A 22161-nucleotide genomic window follows, 5' to 3' on the forward strand; every position below is an offset into this window, starting at 1 on the left:
AATCGTGCACCTATGGATGAGGACAGTGGGTAGGGAGTGAGGGCGGAGGGTGGGGTGGGAACTGGGAGGAAGGGAGTTATGGGGGGAAAAAAGAGGAACAAATGTAATAATCTGAACAATAAAGATTTAATAAAAAAAAGAGAGAGAACTGAAAAAAAAAAAAAAAGAATGGATAGGATTAAAATCAACTGCTATAAATACAGATGTAACAGGAGAATAAAGGGAGAACCTAGCTAGAGAACCTGGCTAGGCTGCTGATCAACTGAAAAAAATAAATAAATAAATAAATAAATAATTCTCCAGTATGAGTACAATTATGCTCTTTAAAAAAGACCCAAGATAATGCCTTAAACATATTCATCAAATTTAGGGTTATGGCATTAAAAATTTATTTTTCCTCTTCAAATTTTCAGTAAACTGGTTATGTTATAAAAGTAAAAAAACAAACACAAACAAAAAAAACTTTAAGGAATAATAATTTTTTTTTGTTTGTTTCTTAATTATTTTTACAAATTTACCATATAGTGTTTTCTGGAATCTCTTCACATTGACCATGTCTCCTGTTAACTGAAATGTTTTCCCTTCAGTTTCAATAGTGAATTCCCTACAAAGAAACATTACATATTAGTGAAAACAGGCATCCCTGTGCCTTCTTCAAAGGAGCTTTACAGACCACTACCTGTTTTCCATTTCAAGTGGAATACAACTTAGTCAACTCTCGGATAGAATAGCTGAAGCCAAACTTAAATTACTTCGTAAGAAACACCAAATTAAGTATTATTCTAACAAAGGCATCAAATAGTATTCTGGGAGGCACCCCAAAATAGGACTAGTTTTATAAAATTCCATAAGTGGCTTAATAACCAATTCCTTTGGTTCTGAGATCAAGGTAAAACCAAAAACAATGTTTTAAAAATTCAATTTTGGAATAATTACAATAAATTTGTCAAACACAGGCCTGCTGACAAAAGACCACTGTTCTCTTTATTGTCCCAACAAATGTAAGAATGACCAGCTTGTCATTGTGCCAAGTAATCTTAAAACTCCCACTCTATTTCCCAAATAAACTTTGACATTTATGTTGATGAAGATCAGCTAAAAGTTTAATAATTCTGTTTGATATGTCGATATAAAATATCACCCCCCTGTCCCCAAATAACTGACTGCAGTATGTTCCCATCCTGAGATACACCCATTCTGCTTCGGGCTAGAAGACTTCACCTTTACAATGCGCTCAGGAGGCATTTCCTCCCATTATGAAGATCAGGGTCTCTCGCAAGCAGCTTAGTGCTGGGAGAGAGAGGCCCCCTGTGGTTGTCTTTGAAGCTGTGTGGCTGACGCAGGTTGCACTAGGTTCTGCTAGTTTCTAGCAGGGATGATCTCATGATTACATGAGTGACTTTCACCGACCCCCTCCAACTGTACATTCTGTCTGAAGTCTGTGCATGTGCATTAAAGATCCCACTCCACAAAATGTATCGTATATATTCTCTCTGCAAGCACGGCCTAAGTATAGAGTGGGTAATGGTTATTAACAAGCTGAAATAAGCAAGGAGGAAGCCATTATTTGAGAATAATTAAAAAAGGAAACTGTCTTATTTGTGGATAATATCTAACTAGTGATCTATGTCCGTTTTAGTAAGATTTGAAATGGATAACTGTATTCTCAACTTACAGGGACTCATCTTGCAATAGGTCTTTTGACAGATATATACATGCACATGCAACCACCATCGCTCCAGAGGTGGCCCCGTCCCTTATCTGAATCCCCTCCAGCCCCAGTTAATCATTGCTGTGCCTCCTATCACTGTAAGCTAGCGCTGTCTTTCCTAGGATTTCGAATATAATCTTTTGTGTAAGACTTCTTTCACTTAGCCTAATGTCTATGACAGTTGTTGGCAAACTTTCTGTATAGGGCCAGATATAAAATATTCCAGGGTTTTCAAGCCATATGCAGTCCCTTGTATTCTTTTTCTTAAACAACCCTTTGAAAATGCAAAATTCATCCTTAGCTGGAGGGCTGTATGAAAGCCTGGCCTGCATGGCTCAGTGGTTGAGTGTCGACCTATGAACCAGCAGGTCAAGGTTCGATTCCTGGTCAGGGCACATGCCCCAGTTGCAGGCTTGATCCCCAGTGTGAGTGTGCAGGAGGCAGCCAATCAATGATTCCCTCTCATCATTGATGTTTCTCTCTCTCCCTCTTCCTTCCTCTCTGAAATTAATAAATATATTTTAAAACAGTATGAACGATGTTTAAAGTGTACTTAAAATTGTGTATTCTGGTTTTTAGACATTATATAACTGACATTAAATTAATAGTGGTCCTCAACTTTTGTCTAGTTGCTCTACAATTACTGAGAAAGGGGTGAAAATATCTCCAACTGTAATTGTGGATTTGTCTATTTTGCCATACACATTTTGAGGTTGTTTTTAGTTGCATAATAATTGTGGATTTGTCTATTTTTCGTTTTAGTTCTGTCAAGTTTGCCATACACATTTTGAGGTTGTTTTTAGTTGCATATAGTTAGAAGTGATACACCTTCCTAATGAACTGACCCTTTAACATTGTGAAATGCAACTCTACCCCTGGTAATTTTCCTTGTTCTGATGTTTACTTTGCCTGATATTAATAGAGCCACTCCAACTTTCTGATTAATGTTTACATGGGAACATTTTTTTAAACCTACTTGTGTATTACAGTTACAGTAAGTTTCCTATAAACAGCATTTAATTGGGTCTTGAATTTTTTAAATAGTCTGACCATGGCTATTGATTTAAGTGTTTATAGATCAGTGATTTTCAACATTTATTTATGGCACACATAAACTAATTACTAAAATTCTGCAGCACACCAAAAAATATATTTTTACCAACCTGACCAACAAAGGTATATTTTGACTTACAAATAATAATAATAATTAGTAATAGTAATTACCTACCCTTTTTGCTCCAAAGTGACTTTTTAAAAAATCAGGTGCCTATACTTGTGTATAAGATTTCTGGTACCAAGAATTAACCAATCAGATACAACCTTAGTATGCTACATGACTAATAAGATGCAACTCTAGTGTATGACCTATATATTTATGGTTTAAGGCAGGGCATTCATACTAGAATGCTATTGTGTTGGCTGTTGTCATTTTTTTATTTGACAATTTAAGGGAGGTCAGTCAGGTATTGCATGTCTTATAAATTCTTGTGGCACACTGGTTGAAAACGCTGATTTGAATCATTATATTTAGTGTAGTTATCAATACTATTGAGTTTAAGTCTACCATCTCATGAGTTTGTATTTGTTCCATCTGTTCTTTGTTCATTTTTCCTCTTCTGTCTTCTTCTAGAGTATATTTTATTATTCTACTAGAGGCCTGGTGCACGAATTCTTGCACAGGTCCCTCGGCCGGGCGGCGATTGGGGCTGGCCTGCCAGAGGGAGGGACCTAGGTAGGTTAGACCCAGTAGCAAGCTAACCAACAGCTGATTCCATGAGGAATCAGGCTCCCTCCTCCCTCCTGTCTGGGTCCAGGGTGCGGGTGAACCAGATTTGGAGCTGTCAGGGCCCCAGCAGCAAGGTCTGGGTCAGTGCGCGTCATAGCTACCAGCCAGTCGTCTGGTCGTTCTGGTCTTTCAGTTATAATGGTCGCTTAGTCTTCTATATATATAGATTTTATGTCCCTTATTGGTTTATTAGTTATATCCCTTTGGTTTTTATGTGTTTTTTTTCCAGTAAATTGCTCTAAAATTTACTATATGTACTTTTATTAATTTATCATAGGCTACTTCAAGTAATATTATGACATTTCACTTATAATATATCTGGTACACCTTACAATGGTCTATTCCCAATGCATCACTCTTATCCTTTGAACTATTGATGGCATACATTTTACTTCTATATATGTTGTAAGTTTCACAACACATTGTTATTGTTTTTGTTTTAAACAGTGCATTATCTTTTAAAGAAATTAAGAAATGTCATTTATATCTACCCATGTATTTAGCATTTCTAGAGCTCTTAATTTCTTTGGGTAAACTTAAATTTCCACATTTCTGCTTGAAGAGATTTCCACACTTCTGCTTGAAGAACATCCTTGACATTTTTTGCAGGTAGGTCTGATGACAATATATTCTCTGAGCTTTTATCTGTCTGAAAGCATTTCCTCTTCATCTTTGAAGAATATTTTTGCTGGGTCTAGGGTTTTTGTCGGTAAGCACTTAAAAAAATTTCATTCTATTGTACTGTGGCTTGCCTTGAGTTTGATGAGAACTCCAATCATTCCTATCTTTGTTCCTTTTCATATAAGGAACCTTTTCTCCCCAGGCTACTTTAGAGTTTTCTATTCATTACTAGTTTCCTGCAATTTGATTCTGATGTGCCTTTATGTGACTTTCTTTGCTTATTCTGCTGGGGTTGAACTTCTTGAACCCCTGGGTTTATTATAGTCTGCATCAAATTTGGAAAATTTTCAGCTATTGATGTATCTTCAGATATTTTCGCTATATACACTCCCTGTGACTCACAATTACACGTTAGACTGAAAATACTTCTCTTATTGTCCCAAAGGACATTTTTTTCTCCCAGTCCCTCTTTCTATGCCTCATTTTTAATAGTTTCTATTGCTACATTGAGTTCCATACTCTTTTTTCTGCAATGTTTAATCCACTGTTAACCCCACTCACTGAGTTTTTATTTGAGATACTGCCTCTTGATATTCCATTGGTTCTTTCTCCATATATATTTCCATCTCTCACCTCATAAGCTCACGTGCTCCCTTACGTCTTTGAGCATATAAAGCATATTAGTAACTGTTTTAAGACCCTATGTATTTACTCCATCATGTTTGTCATTTCTGGGTGTTTCCTTTGATTGACTCTTTTCCTCATTATGGGTCACATTTTCATATGTCTACACATTTTTATTGCTTTTCAGACATAGTAAATTTTATACTCTTTAGTGTTGGATTTTGTTGTATTCCTTTAAAGATTCTTCTCTACTATATATTTTTTAAATTTATGCTTAAAACAATTACAGAGACTACTCCAAAGTTCAAAAACAGAGCATTGACTTGAAGGCAGATATGGTTTCTAATCCTTCCTCAGTCACTACCTTGGACAAGTCTCCTCTAAAAAAGTTATTGGGTGGGGGTGGGGGGAATCTTTGTAGTCCATTTCAAATCTATTTCTGGCGACAGTACCTAAATCTTGGCAAGCTCAGTCCTTTAAAAGTAGCCAGAGATAGCACTTACCTGCAAAGAATTTGTAGACAGTAACCTCACCCTAACCTTCAGAACCTGGCAGAGAGGACGTATTTGCCTGGAGCCCATGTACAGCACACGTCTTAAATCTTACCCCTTTTCATTCAGTAGTTTCTCCATTTCTGTAATGTAACACTCATCACAAATGGCAAGGTACTCCATCACCAGCTTCGCATCCTTCTTATACGCCTTACCAATCGCTCCCTTATTGGGTTCAAACTGAACAACGTTGACTGTTTTGTATGAAGTAGTCAAGGAATCCAAAATTGTAGAACTACCTCAGTATTTTAGAAAATGATCTTGAGAACCACGAAATCATTCAAAATAAGTAAACACCATCAGTAGAGTTTTTTTCAAAGTTACAGGAATATATTATCCAAACAGCAATAGAAGCTGATACATAACATGATAACTTCTGATAATAATTTATACATTTCTAAAACGTCCCAACACCAGCCCTAAGATCAGCTCACTTCACTGTCTGGTAAAGGAAGGAAATTCCTACTGTGCTGATTAACATAACAAGTAAGCTCAATTATTATTTTATCTACCATAAAATGGCACCCATCTTTTGTTAGAAAATGTATTCACCAGGTACTCTTTATGCAAAGAGTATGTCGGTAGGTGCAGGTGTGGAGAAATGATGCATTTTGGAAATGCCTGAAATGCCCTGAAAGATATTTAGAGCATTTTTCTGAAAATACTTCTTTTAAAAACCAAACACTGAGTGGGCACATGTCAGATTTTAAGTAGAGAGAATAGGAACGTAGCAGTAATGGATGAAATAATAGGTTTAAGTATTGCCCCAATATCAAACACCTCCGTTTATCCACAGGAACAAGGTACAGAGCTGGACTTGTCTACTTGCGAGATGTTCGCGTGTCAGTCCTGAGTTGAGAAGTAACTAGAAAGGATATGGGCTCTCTCAGCGGCTTCTCCGCTACAAGTGGGACTTTGGTGGCTCGCGCATGACAAGAGAGGTCATAACAGGACCGATCAGCACATCCGACTATCTCAATCCAGCCCTAAGAAGACAGAATAGATAAAAACATTTATTCCTTACTTTAGGTTCATTCACAAACCCATGCAGATTGTAACTAACTCTTTCACATACTCAAGGATGACTCAATTATAGAATCTCCCCTCCTAACTTATAAATGTTTGAAATGGGGATTCTCTTACACACCAGGCGGCTAACAACCCTATCAAACATAAATCACACATGTACACAAAGTAAATCTGTTATTTTCTGGACAGATTTATTTTGCCATGCTGTGAATGTGGGCTAAACTAACAAATTCTAGGGTTTAATTGTGGTAATAAAATGTGAACCTAGAAAAAAAACAGGTTTGTTTCAAATTTGTGAGCAGGATTCAAAATAAATCTGGCAGAAACTCCTCCGCTCTTTGGATGAAGTGTCTATAGCTCTCACCACTCGGCATCAGCTGGCTGCTTCCCACCCACCAGAAGAACATTCAGTTAAGAGCAGGTAATGTTTAGGTCACAGAGTAAAGCTTAATAACAGCATGGGTGCCAGGTTCCATTTCTTGTTAAAACCTAAGATACTTTTCAAAAGCACAATCTAAATTGTTTTCAAAGACGCTTAAGAACTTGTTATTTGAATAAAAACAAAAGAGGTAAAAGGCTTATTTTAGTTAAGTATCTAGTTAGTCCTCATGAATATTTATTTTTTGCCTTTGATTTGAAGAGTTTGGGAAAAGTCAACCATCATGAGCTTCCTAAGTGCATGTTACCACATGGGGTGCTTGAAATAAAGAGAGCAAATATAAAACTCATATAAGCTCAGAAACCGCAACACAAAACAACAAAACAGGAATTAAAGAACAAAACCTGAAAACATGTAACATGATATTCACTAATACGTCAACTTAAATGTACATGCTTAACTGTATAAACTTGGTGGTTATCATTTACCAAAGATGCGAATTAACCTACTTATGTACTAAGAGGTAAAATTACAAAAGCATGCCTGACAAAGGTAAGTAACTTTGGGGCAGTGGTTGCCTCTGAGAAGGAAGAAGAGAAGATGGAGCAGAAGCAGTATCAGTAACTATTTTTTATTTTAAGAACATAAATATGAAGAGCACAGAAAGAAAAGTATTAAAGTTTTCAGAGGCGTTCTCCCCTTTTGTGGATCCTGTTACCTTGGAGCTTCTGGTTTTGTTTGTCCTGTCTTCCAATGACCTTACACAAAACACTGTAGCCTGATCTCAATCCTAGGCCAACATCATTTTCTTAATTTATTTTTTCTTTAATTTTTTAAAATTTAGGAATAATTAACATATATTAGTTTCAGTTATACAATGTAATGATTTGCTATTTGTATATAGTGCAAAATGATCACAATTTTGCAATCTATATATATATAAAAGCCTAAGCAACCATTCAACCATTTGACCATTAGCGATGACGCTCACTGACTACGAGGGGGCAGACACTCAACACACAGGCATGGAAACATGGAACAGACTGATGAATCTCAGAGGCAAGGGGGAAGGGGGGAGGGCGGGAAGAGATTGACCAAAGATCTTATATGCATACTAGAGGCCTGGTGCACAGATTCGTGCACCGGGCCTCTAGTATATACAATAAGTCTAATTAACATCCATCACCATTAATAGCTACAGAATTTTTTTCTTGTGATGAGAACATTTAAGATCTACTCTCTTAACAAATTTCAACGATGTACTACAGTATTATTAACTGTAGTCACCATGCTGTACCTTACATCCCCAGGACTTATTAGGCCCACATTTTCTGATCCCCAATCCTTAAAGGCGCGGCCACAGCTCAGGTGGCACTCAGAAGAGGATGAGCAGGAATGTAGAAGGGTTTACTAAAGTAACGTAACACAATGGTTAAGAGTGTGGGGCGGAGTCAAACAGCCTGGTTCCTGTCCCAGTTCCACCACTCTCTAGCTATAGAGGGGAGCAAACTACTTAACTTCTCAGCACTTCAGTTCCCTCAGATTATTGTGAGGATTGCATAGATAACAGGTGAAGCCCTTAGAATGACATACAGCTCTTAACAATTATAAATGTTGAATGAATAAACAAATACTAAGTAAGATTAAATCCAGGCCAGATTCAGGATCTGAATAGAGGCAGCAAGAATCTGTGTCTGGTTTAACTTGAACTTAGAGTCAAAGCAAACTAAGAAAGGGAACTGGTATGGGACAAAGAGAAAAGAAGTAATCTTTCCCCACACAAAACAGAAAATATTTCCTTGGTTTGATTTGAAAAGAAAAAGAAGTTCCAGAAAATCTAAAACATGTAAAGAAAGGAATGATCACCTGTAATCCAAAACTAATTGCTGCTGTTCTTTTGGCATACATATGTCAAACAAGCTTTCGAAGAAAATAAAGTAACAAGAAAAACCTAACAGGTTACAGAAAGTCTCTCTTAACTCCAGAAAGAAAAAAGAATATATTAAAAACAACATCAATAACAGCCACTAATAATATATGTGTATCATCACACATGTACACATTTATATGTTTGTAATGCATATAACGACATCTGGATCAGGGCTGACAAACCCAGGCCTATGGGGCTGAGAATGGCTTCTACATTTTTAAAGAGTTGTTAAAAAAAACAACAACAACAAAAAAACACCCACCACGACCACCAAAGAAGACTGGCAATAGAGATCCTCAAAGCCAGAAAGATTTACTACAGAAAATGTCTACTTTAGAGAAGAAACATGATATGCTTTGGGGGAGAGGCATACAATTGGAACTTTCACTTTCTGACATAAAGCACACAAAAGGCGATTTTGAATCCATGCTTCTAAGATAACAGTGTGAAAATCACATACTAAAAACCATCCCACGCTACTTACATAGGACGTTTTGGATTCAGCGTCCCAACAGTCACAGGCATAATGGGCCATCTCGTTCTCCATGTGCTGTCGGAAGCGGAGTTTATCTGGAGATACTCCAACCTTCGTGAGGTAGAGGTAGATGCGGCCAATGAAATAGCCTAATACTGAGTTGTTAATCACCCCCTAAAATAAATGAATAAACAAGTTAAGTAAGTAACTATGGAAGCAAGCATAAAAGGATGGAAAAAACACGTTAGCACTTTGGAATGCCATTTTCCATTGAGTTGTTCATGATCTACTGAAAAATATTTGAAATACAAAGTATGCTAATTTATCTAGTTTTCAGAATAATCTCAAAACCCAGTAGGTGGCTATTTTTAAAGGGGTTAATGTCAAGTTAACAAAATGATAATAATGGGGTTATTCACAATCTTTCTACAATCCTCACTGAGTCAGCAAAAATTCAGCCTAGCCTGACCGGTTTGGCTCAGTGGATAGAGCGTCGGCCTGCGGACTGAAAGATCCCAGGTTTGATTCCGGTCAAGGGCATATACCTTGGTTGCAGGCACATCCCCAGTGGGAGGTGTGCAAGAGGCAGCTGATCGATGTTTCTCTCTCATCGATGTTTCTAACTCTCTATCTCTCTCCCTTCCTCTCTGTAAAAAAAATCAATAAAATATATTTAAAAAAAAAATTCAGCCTAATACCTATACCTTGCAGATCTACAATGCTAAAAATGACATTCACAATAATGACCTAGGAATGATATATATATTCCTTCTGAATTAACAAAAGTAATAGGACATGTTGAGGGATTTTAATGTATTCTTAGCCACTGAAATCTGTGAGCCCCATACAGCATATGTAATCTCACCATTTTAGTACTGGAAGGATCTTAGAAGTCATCTGGCCCCATCTCCTACCCACTGAAGGACTCTTCTCATCAAAGTGGCCAACGGGTTATCACCCAGCTTCTACTTGAATATTTTCAGAGGCAGGAACCTTATTGTTCCCTGGGGTAATTCACTCCACTATCGGGAAGCCATTACTGTTAGAAAAGTTCTCACTCATGAATTTCTCTAAGCAAATAATTAGAGAAATTCTATTATATGTAAGACTCTCCCAATTGCTATGGGTAATAGAAAAGAGTTTAAAATCCAGAGGGCTTGCTCTCTGTGGGTGAAAATGCCTCCCCAAAAGTAGCACATATTGCTAGAAGTCGGACTGATAAGGCACAGTTCAATCCAGGATCTCTTTTCCAAGGGGTCTCCTAAACATTCTTTTTCATGTTAGCCCAGTCGTCCACAAATGGTCATGTTCAGGTAATTTGCTCCCACTGTAATAACAGTGTATATAGTCAGACTGTATAAAAACAATAAAGTGACTGCTAAGATAAAATGCTTTGTCATCCAGTACACAGAATTTGCTAAGTGCTACAAACCCTGAGTAGATATAATGCAAATTAAGTCACCTATGGAATCTTACCTGCTCAACAGCATCCCCGAGGCGCATTTTCCGAGCAGACTGTCCGCTAACTTGGGCTTTTGCCGAATACAAATAAAGGTGGAGGTCTGCCACGTTCTGGAACTTGGGATGGTTTTTCTCACCGGGGTCTACAAAGTGCTCGATTTCTGCCATTGTGAACTCTCTGAAAGAAAAATATAGGGGACAAAAGTTGCATGCTGAACTATAAAAAAACAACAAACAAGGCCCTTATTTTCAACTTCATTCTACAATGATATGCCCTCACACTACAGGAATCTCATCACTAAACAGAAAATTATTTCCTAAGGGAATGGCAAAAGGAAAAGTTGGATTAGGTTTGTCTAGGGCAGTGGTTCTCAACCTTCCTAATGCCAAGACCCTTTAATACAGTTCCTCATGTTGTGGTGACCCCCAGTTTCATTGTTACAAATTGAACATAATTAAAGCATAGTGATTAATCACAAAAACAATATGTAATTATATATGTGTTTTCCGATGGTCTTAGGCGACCCTTGTGAAAGGGTCGTTCGACCCCCAAAGGGGTCGCAACCCACGGGTTGAGAAGCACTGGTCTAGGTGGTTATTAATTTTAATCACATTCATGAAAACTTTACTACTCACTTAGTATTTTAAATAAATAAACACAATCAAACTTCTCTCAGATATTAATTCCTCCTGTCTAGTGACAAAGATTCTTTACTTCACCCAGCTTTAGTCAGGCTCTGGAACCTTCTCCTAGGCCAGTGATGGTGAACCTTTTGAGCTCGGCGTGTCAGCATTTTGAAGAACCCTAACTTAACTCTGGCGCTGTGTCACATATAGAAATTTTTTGATCTTTGCAAGCATAGTAAAACAAAGACTTTTTTTTTGTATTTATTTTATATATTTAAATGCCATTTAACAAAGAAAAATCAACCAAAAAAAATGAGTTCGAGTGTCACCTCTGACACACGTGTCATAGGTTCGCCATCACTGTCCTAGGCCCATCTGTGCAGTTCCTTGTAAAATCCAGTTTTAGCAAGAATCTGAGATAGTTTAATCAGAATCAGCAAACTGAGATAGTTTAATCAGAACCATTCCCGCTTGCTATCTGATCACCTCCTCCTCCACCATACCCCAGGCGACGTCTGATGCCCTGTCCTGTCTTCAGCAAGAGTCCTGTCAGGGCAGTTCAGCCAGAATCCCCTTACCCCTGCTGTGCCCTCTTAGTAATCCCCATCCCTGACCGCCACCCTGCTCCTTGGCTATAAATCCCCACTTGCCCATGCTGTACAGTGCTCCCCCCTTATTCTTGGTTTCGCTTTCTAAGGTTTCAGTTACCCTCAGTCAAGTGTGGTCTAAAATTATTAAATGGAAAATTCCAGAAATAAATAACATCAGTTTTAAATTGCGTGCCACTCTGAGTACTGAGATGCAATCTCACACGTCCCACTCTATCCTGCCCAGGATCTGAAGCACCCTGCTGTCCAGCGTAGCCACACTGTATATGCTACTGCCCAAGTCACTTAGTAGCCTCTTGGTTATCAAATCGACTGTCATGGTATTGCAGTGCTTGTATTCAAGTCACCCTGACGGTAGCCTAATGTCACATAACAATGTCTCTGTCACTCACCTCACCTCATCCCGTCACACAGGCATTCTGTCATCTCTCATCATCACAAGAAGGGTGAGGACAGTACAATAAGGTATTTTCAGTGAGAAGCCACATTCACATAACTTTTATTACAGTACTAGAGGCCCAGTTTACGAATTCGTGCACATTGAAAGGAAATTAGAAGAAATATTTTAATATCGCTATTCGCCCTTCTCTATAATAGAAGTGTCAACCAAATTCACAATAGACAATGACGGATGGAAACATGTGTGCGATTGGTGCCAGCGAGAGCTTTATATATATAGATAAACTTGCTTAATTAGACCTGCTTTCAATAGCTAAACCTTTTCCAGCCCAGTGAAGCACCCCAACTTCTCTTTCAGGTAACTGTCAGCAACACAGCAGTAAATGTCAACATGAAGCAGATTATTATTGTAGATCACGCAGGGAGAACAAAGGGGAAAATATTTAACTGCAGCAGTGTTTGACTATATTCTGCACAGTGAGAAAACCTGAAGTCATTTTCAAGTTCCACCATTTCTTACTTCTTTTCAGTTGGGTCAAGTTTCTAAACTTTCTAAATCTCCGTTTTCCAGCTAATGAGAAGAAAATAGGATTCCACCGAGTCTCCTATCTACCTACTCCAGGACTTGTGTGAGGATCAAACGAGATGAGGCATGGGAAAGCGCTTCCCAGACATTTGGTTAACGTGTAAAATGTTTGCACCCGGCTATAAAGCAAGCCGTGTTCCTGGGCTGAAGAAACTCCAAGGAGGCTAGTCGCTAGGGAGAGGAAGCTGGGTATTGCTACATGACGTCATTACCCGGCACCCACAGCTACTGTTTCTGGGTAGGGTTGGGCTGTGGGCCACATTTTGCACCATGGGGTCTCGGCAGCATTGGCTGCGATTTGGTGGGCTACTGCACCGGGGTGATGGTGGGGCCTGTGTCCCACTCGGGAGAAGCCAAGTGTTGCTTTGTTGGCGCCAGGTCCGAGGTGCCGTTTCTTTGTAAATGGCCAGTGTGTGTCAGGGCAGCTCCTGCATTGAGCGTCTACCCCCTGGTGGTCAGTGCACATCATAGAGACCGGTCAGACGGTCGGAGGGATATTTAGCATATTAGCCTCTTATATATATATATAGATATTGTTATAATTGTTCTAAATGAGCTGTTGTTAATCTCTTACTCTAATTAATAAATTAAACTTACCATAGGTAAGTATGTACATAGTGTATATAGGGTTCAGTTCTATCTGGTTTCAGACATCCACCGGGGTCTGGGGACGTATCTCCTATGTATAATATTGGGAGACTGCTGTCCTCAGAATTGAGCCCCGTTCTCTACTATGGTCTCTTTTTCCCAATTGCAAGAGTCCGGAATAAAATCTTGTTTTTACCACTTTAAGTACTACCTATTTCTGTTTTTTCTTTGACACTAGATGCAACCACAAGTACTTTTAATGAAAAAAATTTTTAAAGAACGAATCAATAGTTTTAAAAATTAGGAAAATTTAAGCAAAATCAGACACAAAGAGAAGTGTAATATGGAATGGACTTCCAAATAAAATAGTTTTCCTTAAAGCATTAGCAAGTCTGATATTTACAAGCTCCCAATATTTACTTTTCAAATAATGGGAAATTAATAGTGAATTTAAATTGTTCTTTAGCTTTTAGAGTAGTTTGATTTCTTCTTTTTTATTGCTCTGAATAAGTAAGTGACTGATAATGGCACCATACAGCTGGTTTCTTTGGAGTAACAGCTTCTTAAATAGTGTTATTCAAGGCAGATGATGTAAGGCTTGAGTTGAACAAGCTAACATCAAGCTAATTGCTTCATGATGAAATAAATATGCACATAGCAATGGTTTCCCAGAGAGATTCCTCTGAACGTCAATTTAGTAGCTACTGGAGGGAAAAGTGTTTTACGATAATTTTATGAGTAAAATCAAATCTTTCTTCTTTAAAACACACATTTGTGCACTTTCATGATTATCTCAGATGTTTTAGAAGTAATGAAAAATTGCTTAAATGGGTCTAAAAATACATGAAATTCACTGCAAAAGAACTTTAATTTTTAAATTTAATGGTATCTCTTATTTAGTCATGCAGCACCTACGTCTAGATTGTCTTTCAACAACTATGAAATATCATCTGTGTGCACAGAAACATAAGAGAGAGAAGCACAGTGTCTGACCTCACAGAGCTTAGAACTGGGCTGAGAAACAGAACATCTAAAATGCAGGGAAGATCAAAATAAGGGCCTTGCCCAGATTCCCAAAACAATCTGCTGCCAAAGTCTTTGCCTCTGTGCTGTCAAATCATCCCACTCACAGACGGGAGACGGAAATCAACATAACGCCGATGTTACCAGCTGCCTCCTGTCTTTGAGTTCAGAGAATGTACCTGGGGCCATGGAAACTAAAATACATACAGGTCCACACTGGAGTCACTGTTACTTTGTGAAGCTCTTTCCTCCATGAGGTCTCCCCTTTCTAGATGATAAGGGGAGATCAGCTGCCTCCTGCACACCCCCTAACTGGGGATGTGCCCGCAACCAAGGTACATGCCCTTGACCAGAATCGAACCTGGGACCCTTCAGTCCACAGGCGGACCCTCTATCCACTGAGCTAAACCGATTAGGGCAACGGTACTTCTTCAAAACAGACTCGCCCAGGCCGAAAACCGACTTCTGTGCATGGGCCACGAAGTTTCAATCACACTGTATGTGCACGCCCGCATGTGGCATTTTGTGGAAGAGCCACCCTCAAGGGACCAAAGAGCCGCATATGGCTCGAGAGCCACAGTTTGCCGACCACTGGGCTAAGGGATTACAGGCCTGAAGGTAAGTTTGGTCAGAACACAGGCGCATTTCCTCAGAGGGAGTCAGGGGGACTAATGAGATTAGGCAGATGGCTGGGGTGCTTTGATGTAGAGTCTGTGGCTGGGATATGCTGTGACTAAATCTGTAATTATAGCAAGGAAGAAAAGAAGAGCGGAAATGGGTGGGGCAGTGGGACCGCAGAAAATGTTTCGGAACCTAAGAAAGTTGGGTTTACCTACATAGCCTATTTTTTATACGGAATTTACTGCCCTAAGAGATGACATCAGTGAGAAAATACATCAAAATCACAAAAAGCTTAAGTCATAAACAGATAAGTCATACTAAGTTTCCAAAAGAAAATGTAACTAAATAGTGCCTGCTCACCTTCCCACACATTCCTGGACACATCTGACAAAGGGAGGTCATTAGAATAGAGCCCAGTGGATGTCTACACAAGAGCACATGGTAGTAAACTTGCTAGCTGGCCTCTCTGTCAGATAGGCGTCCCCCCAAAATATCTGGAAGAACACCAATTGGCTACTGAAACACTCCTAACCCCTCAATGCTGTCCTGGAGTGATCTTCCTGTCATAACCATCACCCATCCCTACCTCACCCTACTCTCATTTGCATCACCACTGCCAGAAAATGCCTTGGGTTAGATAAACAACATCTTGCCATCCTCAAACCACGTGATGTCCCGGCCGGTGTGGCTCAGTAGTTGAGCATTGACCCCATGAACCAGGAGGTCACGGTTCGATTCCTGGTCAGGTTACGTGCCTGGGTTTCTGGCTCAATCCCCAGTAGGGGGTGTGCAGGAGGCAGGCGATCAATGATTCTCTCTCATCACTGATGTTTCTATCCCTTTCTCCCTCTCCCTTCCTCTCTCTGAAATCAATTAAAAAAAATTTTTTTTTAATTTGTTTAAAAAATCACAAACACATGATGAACAAGGGGAAAAGGTCATTTTGGAGCAGGAAAGACACTTAAGACTTAAGTTCTTCACCCTCCCTGCCTTTCCCTTCAAGTTCACTTTAGTTACTCACAGCTGCCAGTCATCCCAGAGGTTACATCTGGAGATACAAATGTAAGACAAGCTTTTTTGTAGCATAAAAATAATTACATAATCATGAAAGAACGAAGCAGAATAGCCAGTTTTCATGTCCAATTCAATGCCAAGGTCACTTACTAATTTTACCAGAAGAACAATGTGGGCAGTACCTGACTCTGATCAGTCCCGACCGAGGGGAGATCTCATTTCTAAAAGAATTTCCAATCTGGGCAGCAGCAAATGGCAACTTTCCTTGGTTGAATTCCAAAAGTCGTTTGAAATTCAGGAAAATCCCCTGTGCAGTTTCTGGTCTCAAGTACCTGTAAATGTAAATCAATCAGTCGGTTATAAAGAAATTAAGTTTTCCAACAAATCTGAAATTCTAGATGCAAATCCTAAAAGTCCTAAGTATACTATTTGCACACAAAGCTGTATGAGCCCTAAAACAAAGTTTTAGAAATAGATCTTTTCCTCGGTAGCAAACATTACCAAGCAAGTATGAGAGAATGTATTAGGTAACTGGTATGGCAATACTACTGCTAGAAATGCCATTTTATGTAACTACTCCAGTGAATCAAATACCACCTCTCTCATAGTGTCCCTAAAACATCTGCTATTCTTCCTGACTAATCATTTACATGGAGGCAGATGACCATTTCAGATCCTCCTGAAAATCAGACCCATGCCTCAGTATACCCACATATTAAAGCGTAACCGTGGGACGAAAAACAAGCCCATGTGGGCTACCCTTTAACACTAGAGCTCACTCATCACAGCATCACATTGAGCCAGGAAGCTTTCGAGGTTTCTCATGTCATGTTCTTCTTTGTGGTACTTTACATTTTCAGCCAGAGGCTTCTCATATTTCTCCATATGCTAGAGATAGAGCCAAGCAAATATACCAGTAGAGCCCCGTCCCTCTTTTGAATTTCACAGAGAATATTCTGTGCGAAACAACTAAGAAAGCATTCTCACAGCCTGCTTCACAATACATATTTTATGGAAACAACTTTACAATGAAGACAAAAACAATAAAATTCTACCCTCATCTCACTCTAACACACTCAACTCTTTTGATTTTTGCCCTCCTTTCCACATTTCACCCAAACAGCAGTACAGCTATAGTTTATGTGCATGTTTTTAAGTAGGATGTAAAAAATTATGCATTCTTTCATTTATTTTATACTTCTCCAGTTTCTAAATAACTGAAAATGTCTCATATTCAACAGCTGCAGAGTATTCTATCAAAATGTTCTACTTTGTGTCATTTATTTCACCATCCTCAAATTATAGGATAAGTAGGTTAGTTCTACTTTTAATTTATACACCCTTGACAAGTATCACTTCCTTTCCTTTTGAATTACTTTCTTAGATAAATTCCTAGCAGTGGGACGATAGGTTAGAGGATATGGCCCATTTTATGACTCTGTGTATGTATTGCCAAAATGAAAGGCTTACCTCTGGCCTCTTTCCACAAATATCCCAAGTCAACCCTGTGTCTTATTAAAGTAATTCTAGTAACATTCTGTCTCAATTAATTTTTATTACTCTTTAGTCTGTACTCCAGAAAACATGATCTATTTAGCTTCATCTTGCAAAAACCTACCCTTCTCTTGCCCTTTAAAATGAGACCATTAAATAAATAAAGAAAGAAAGAAATAACAAAACAAAACAAAACAAAAAAATAATAAAATGAGACCATAAGGAAAATATCTGGAGCTATGAAATGGAAATGGACAAGGAATCTGGAAATACAGAGTCTATCTCTGGGTCATACTATAAATGGTCCAGACTGAAAATCACGTCTTTCAAATCAAATCTAAACCTATGCTGTCCAATGTAGTAGGCCACTAGTTATATCTATTTAAATTTACATTAATTAAAATTGAATAAATCTTAAAATTTCTTTCCTCAGAAGCACTAGCCCAATTAAGTGCCCATCAGTCCCACATGACCACCATACTGGACAGCACAGATTACAAACATTCCCATCACTGCAGGCAGGTCTGCTGGACAGTGCTGATCTGGACTGAATGGTTTCTCATCTCCTTCAGCAATAAGTTCAATGACTTCCAAAATCATTCAACGTCTTTCCTGTACTATGCAGCTATAACTAGAAGGTATGATGATCATACCTTTTATGTTTATTTTCTAGGCCAAAAAAATCAACATACATACTAAAGAATTGGAAGAAATCAAATTTGTCTGTCATAATTTTTCCTTAATATATTTACCTGCACTTTTTATATATCACTTTTCATCATTTTTCCCTTGTGGCTAATACTGATATTTACCTTTTATGACAAGCAATGTTATTAACTTTGATAAATAAACAATAAATGATACGTACCCAGGCATGTTTCCTCCAGGCCCAATGTAGGTCTTGAACATTAAGTTAAAAGCTACTGGAGGGGAGAGATCATTTCCAGTAATGGGGGATTTTACATTATAGTTCACAAAAAGATCCCCAAGCTCTTGCTGTCCATAGTTATCAAGCTAAAAAACATGCAAAAAAAAAAAATTAGTATATAAGACTGAGGAAAAACCAAGGCATAAGATAAAGTATTATATATTAAACTCCATCCACCGTTAAACTCATCCAAAATAACCTCCAGATATCCACATAAAACCATAACCAGTTTACACAGATTTCATTTACCAACAGGAAAATGAAGTGTCTTTCTGGGAATGATCTAAAACTCAACATTCACCAGTGAGGTTCATTTTTTTGGGTCAACAAAAATGGACAGAGAGAAGAAATAAGAGAATTAAATCTGGTTGCTGAATCCACGTAACAGGAATAGAGCTCTTCCTACCAGCAAAGGTAAGTCAGTGTCTTTAAAGAAACTGTCATGCTTTGCAAAGCTGAAAAGGAGTCACAGGCACTAACATGGGCTCACGCAAAGGATGGGCCTTCAGCCGGGCATCCACAGGGCCATGTCTAAGGACTAGGCCACTTCCCGCGGGTCCCCAACTTCTCACTGAAAATTGCACTGGCAGCTGTATATATATCTGACATGACAAATCAGAAAACAGACTGCTCCCCTAGAACGTGGATCTGGGAAGAAACAGGAAGTCAGTGCTCAAACTATAAAATACGACTTAACAAACCAACTAATTACTTCCTGCTTCTGTTAAGTTACTTGGAAATAAATGAAACTGTTATGATCAAAGACATGCACACAAAACCTTAGTAACTCTAGCATTCAGATTAGGAAACAGTAATTTAGGGGTAATTAGATATGCTTTTCATATCTTTTTCCTAATAATAATAATAATAATAATAATAATAAAATTCATGCCTTTGAGGGGAAAAAGGAAATAAGAAATAAATGTGTAGCTATAACAATGTCAAAATACAAGAACTAACAATGAGCTTCAAGCAAGGAATAAGATATACCTCATGAGGACCTAAAATAAATGGCCAGATTAAGATTTTCAATTCAAATGAGGAAGGAGAAAATTTCTCAGCTAATGTTGGAAAGCTAGATAGCACAGAGAAAAATTAGCTCATTAAAAAACAGTTAGGGCAACAGTGGGAAAATACCCAGTAAACTCGCATGAGAAAAAAAGGAAAGGGTTATGTTCTCAAGTGATCTGTGACCCACACAAAGGATAAGAACTACTTCTGATATGGATGGTATTCCCCCACTTGGGAAAAGTCAGAATAGACTTTTTTTTTATCCAAGGAGAGAGAAAAAATTTTATGCCTATTTAAACAAACTTGCTGGTTTCAGCTAAAATAAAGGGTTAGCCACAAAAGGTAGAGAGAAGAAAATAAAAACGTAATTGGAGATGCTATGAGAGCAGAGGTAAATTTGGCTTGTTTACCACCTCGGCCAGGGTCAGCACCATGTGGAATTCAACAGTCATCAAATGCTGGAAGAAAGACAGCACCTACCTGAGGTGCTGTGATAGTGTCTCTCAAGAACTCACCTGAGCCAAGACACTTTCCATCTCTGATTTCTTCTCAGCAGAACACTTCTTATCAGACATCAACTTCTGTAAATGAGCTATAAGACATGTTGATAAACGTCAATTTTCAATCAATGGGGAAAAGGGGACAGTGTATTTTTTTTTCTTTTTGGGGGGACAGTGTACTTTCGAGTTTCAATGCTGGAAGGTAAAAAGAATGAATCCAATGATAATGTTCTTGATATGAATCCCTTGGTTGATTTAACAGCGAGTCATGATACTGTCTTGACCCTTTTGCTGACTTAGAGAATTTCTAATTATCTGTATACATATTTTTAAAATAAGGGATTTTATCCTTATTTTATCCTTGTACTTTAGCCTTTGTATATTATGCACTCCCCGCCCCCCCAAAATTTTAATAGAAAAAAAATGAGAAAGGTTTCATCTAAACCCTTTGTTTTGATCAATCCTACTTGAGATGAAGAACCATACCTTTTAATAGATGGTCAGCACGAAAACACTCTCCATTTTTTACATCTTTCACCATGAAGTCAGCAAATTTGTCTACATGGCCAGAAGTCCTAAAGTAACAAATGTCAAGCCCATTTGTCATTTTCATACAAATTAACACATAGCTTTTACCTGCAAGACAATCCCTCTTCTATATGTTTATCCATAGTTTGTATCTGTGAATCTGAAAGATGGAAGCTCCCACATCTATAGTGATGCATCCATGGTAGATGATAATGTATGCCAGAGAAAATTCTTTCTTCCGGCAGGAAAAAAGACATCACCTAGATTACACTTGTTCACAAGTTGTCAGAACGTCTGTGCTACTTTGCAGAACCAATTAACCCACACCTATCCTATTATTAGTAGTAATACAAGCAAAGGCCAAACCATGGCAAACGTGGCTAGCCAAGAACTCTTATCTCATCCTAATAAAATAGTATGCAAATTGTCCCCTCCACCTGGAGTTCGTCTGGGAGTTCAACCAGGGGGCGGGGCCAGCTGGGGGAAGACAGGGAGTACCTGGCCAGCAGCAGGCAGCCACTAGGGACCCTACCAATGCACAAATTTCATGCACTGAGCCTCTAGTTATAGATAATGAACCTTGGTTCTCTGCCCCTGAAAACTGCATGGACAGGTATTATCTCTACACAGTTCCCTTAGTGGAGCAAGTAGCTCAACCTATTAAAGTATAGGTTCTCCTGATCTTTTAGATCCATCATCTTGTCTTAATTGGCTGAAATTATTAAGAGAAAGCAGGGGTCGGAAGTGGGGAGGAGGGGTGTCAATGGGGGAAAAAAGGGGACATTTGTAATCTTTCAACAATAAAGATAAATTTAAAAAAATAAAAAGAGAAAGCCTAAGGGATGCAAATGGCAAAATTAAATGAAGTGATATACAAAATGGTAAGAATTCCTCTTTCAGTTTTATATTCAAAACATCCTGCTCTGCTTTCAAAAATATTGGTAGGAATAATCTAAATTTCTGCATTGAAACTTCAATACAAATAGTAGTATTTGATTAAAAATGTATATACACCTTTGCCCAGAATTTCTAAGAATTTATACTAAGGAAATAATCAGGGATATACACAAAAATTCATCTATCGGCATGTTTAATGCAGTAAAAAATTGGAAACTACTTAATTGCCTACAATGTGGACGAGCTAAATAAAACATGGCACACCCATAAAACAACATACTATGCTGTTATTAAAAATGCTTTAGAAAACTAATGACAGAAGTCAATGTTCATCTATGTTACATAAAAACAGCAGTGTGCTACCAACACGGATACACTATATAGAGACTTAACAGAAAAAAGACAGGAAGGATAACTACAATGATCTTAACATGACTATCTGTGAATAGCAGGTGAATATTTTCTGGGGTTTGCTTCCTAGATTTTTATAATGAACATGGGTAGCTTTTTATAAGCAGAAAAAGTTCTTAAATATGCATATTAAAGAATTTCAGCCCTTAAACTATCAATCTTACTTTAAAACTGGCTCAGGGGTGAGCATGGTGCAGTCAATTTCTAGGATCTGTTCCTCTTGGATAAAGTGCTGCCTCCAGGTCTGAATAATGTTGTTCTTCAAAGCACAGCCAACTGGCCCAAAGTCATACAGGCCACTCACACCTATAAAAAGTGAACAAGGGAAACATGGTCACTCTGAACAAGGGAAGGCAAGG

The 22161-nt window shown here is 38.3% G+C and overlaps 1 protein-coding gene across 1 annotated transcript in view; it reads right to left on the reverse strand.

Annotated features, from left to right (window-relative positions):
- Positions 1-22161, reverse strand: part of GARS (glycyl-tRNA synthetase) — a gene marked incomplete at its 5' end in the record, with an annotated part of 36806 nt that overhangs the window by 8646 nt on the left and 5999 nt on the right. The window contains 10 exons of the mRNA XM_005862996.1: positions 519-604; positions 5349-5494; positions 6172-6279; positions 9116-9280; positions 10583-10745; positions 16216-16365; positions 18396-18541; positions 19982-20058; positions 20453-20541; positions 21967-22108. Of these exons, the coding sequence (XP_005863058.1) occupies positions 519-604; positions 5349-5494; positions 6172-6279; positions 9116-9280; positions 10583-10745; positions 16216-16365; positions 18396-18541; positions 19982-20058; positions 20453-20541; positions 21967-22108 (1272 nt within the window). The remainder of the gene's footprint in view (positions 1-518; positions 605-5348; positions 5495-6171; positions 6280-9115; positions 9281-10582; positions 10746-16215; positions 16366-18395; positions 18542-19981; positions 20059-20452; positions 20542-21966; positions 22109-22161) is intronic.

Source organism: Myotis brandtii, unplaced genomic scaffold (assembly GCF_000412655.1).
Source record: "Myotis brandtii unplaced genomic scaffold, ASM41265v1 scaffold17, whole genome shotgun sequence".
Classification (NCBI taxonomy): Eukaryota; Metazoa; Chordata; class Mammalia; order Chiroptera; family Vespertilionidae; genus Myotis; species Myotis brandtii.